At 37.4% G+C, this 1,832-nt stretch overlaps 1 protein-coding gene across 2 annotated transcripts in view; it reads right to left on the bottom strand.

Annotated features, from left to right (window-relative positions):
• Positions 1-512: 512 nt before the first annotated feature.
• LOC100954542 (arginase-1) overlaps positions 513-1,832 on the bottom strand; it is an 11,617-nt gene continuing 10,297 nt past the window's right edge. For both annotated transcript variants that reach the window (XM_012806000.2, XM_012806005.2), the window contains exons 7-9: positions 1,666-1,770; positions 1,346-1,482; positions 513-1,105 (exon numbers count right to left, since the gene is read on the bottom strand). In XM_012806000.2, the coding sequence (XP_012661454.1) occupies positions 939-1,105; positions 1,346-1,482; positions 1,666-1,770 (409 nt within the window). In that variant the 3' untranslated portion in view covers positions 513-938. The remainder of the gene's footprint in view (positions 1,106-1,345; positions 1,483-1,665; positions 1,771-1,832) is intronic.

Below are 1,832 nucleotides of genomic sequence, written 5' to 3'. Positions count from 1 at the left end.
TAGTCGGTCATTTTACAGTTGAAGAAATCAGATCTTGGGAGTTTAAACAGCTTCACCAAGGCCTAACAATGCTTGGGGAATGATGATTTCACTGTGACTTTTTGTTTATTTCCAGTTTTTTTTTTTTCTTTTTGAGGGCAGGGGAGAGGGTCTCATTCTGTTACCCTGGCTAGAGCACAGTGCTTACTGCAACCTGAAACTTAAAGGCTCAAGCAATCCTCCTGCCTCAGTCTCCCAAGTATCCTAGACTATAGGCGCAGGCCACTACATGTGGCTAATTTTTCTATTTTTGTAGAGACAGGGTCTTGATTTCACTTGGGCTGGTCTTGAACTCCTGACCACAACCAATTTTCCAGTTTCAACCTCCCCAAATGCTAGGATTATAGGCATGAACCATCTTCACTGTGAATTTTTAAATCTGTATAGCAGTTTTAAACAAGATGTATATGTGTATATGAACATGATGTTTATGTGCATTACATGTATCTAGAAAGAAATATATAGACACAGTATAATCTTACAAAGAGTTTATTATAAACATCACATCTTTTGTTCAACATGGACACAGCACATCATAACCTTTGCAGATGGGTTAACTCTGTCTCCTGATGCATTACCAGGACTCTCACTCTATGGATGAGGGCTTATTTTAGTGTAGGTTTATTTTTAATGCCAGCAAATTTTTAATTGGAAATTAATACATGCTATTATTTCTAAGGACAAGTCCTTTGCCAAAATAGAAAGGACACTCTTTAATTTCCCAAAAGTTATAAATTTCGAATCGTGAATTTCGCACCAAGAGGGAATCAGAGTTAATACTAACAGGAAAAATATTTTTCTAAAATAAATCTCTTGGAGGGTAATAATAGGCTTAAGTAAATTATTAGATTGGCTAATTATGTAATTACCTCTGAGATTTTCATATAATGTTTGCACATTTATTTGGGTGGGTTAAGGTAGTCAATAGGCTTATGGCTACCCTCTCGGGCAACTCCAAAACAAGCCAAGGTTACTGCTACTGCTGTGTTCACGGTTCGAGTTACTTCTTCTGGTGTCTTCCCCAGAGATGGGTTCACTTCCATTATATCTAATCCTGAGAGCAGCCCTACAACAACAAATGGTAATCATGTCATTTATAAGATAATCAACATTTTAAAATCAATGCAGACTGACTAGGGAGATGGTCTACCGACATAAACAGGTAGTGAGCAATGACAAACACATATATTACGTAGCTGATGGGCGTCCTGGAAGTGTCAACTGGGGCTTGGTTTTCAAGTGAAGAAGGTAAAAACTTTGGTCAAGTATATACTTTCTTCTCTATTCCCCCAGATTTTTCACCTACCTGTTTTGTAAATTTCTTCTGTGATATAGAGACCTTCTCTGTAAGACAGACCTCCGAGGACTGGTGTGCCAGTAGCTGGTGTTAAAGACGGGTCCAGTCCATCAACATCAAAACTCAGATGAATTGGTCTTTTCTTTCTTTAAAGAAGTAGGAAAGGATTTCAATTTATCGTTTGTGGTTTAGTATCTACTGAATAAATAGAGCTCTTACCCTGCTTTATAAAAAGTAACAATGATTCTATTTAAAGACTTGAGAACTCACATTAGTTAGTATCGGTAGGACATCTTTATGTTAGACACACGCACACAGAGGCATCATACCTTCCTAGTAAGTAGCTGAGTGTTTCCTCCATCACCTTGCCAATTCCCAGTTTATCCACTTCCGTCATTGAAAAGTATTTGATACCTAGAGTTTTCACAATGTAGCTATGAAAGAAGAGACATTAAGATAATATACAATTACTGCAATAAAGCTGACTATGCTGCCT

Source organism: Otolemur garnettii, unplaced genomic scaffold (genome assembly GCF_000181295.1).
Source record: "Otolemur garnettii isolate 467f Iridium unplaced genomic scaffold, OtoGar3 scaffold00002, whole genome shotgun sequence".
NCBI lineage: Eukaryota > Metazoa > Chordata > Mammalia > Primates > Galagidae > Otolemur > Otolemur garnettii.
The sequence above is the reverse complement of the archived record's forward strand: the minus strand, read 5'-3'. Positions and strand labels throughout refer to the sequence as shown.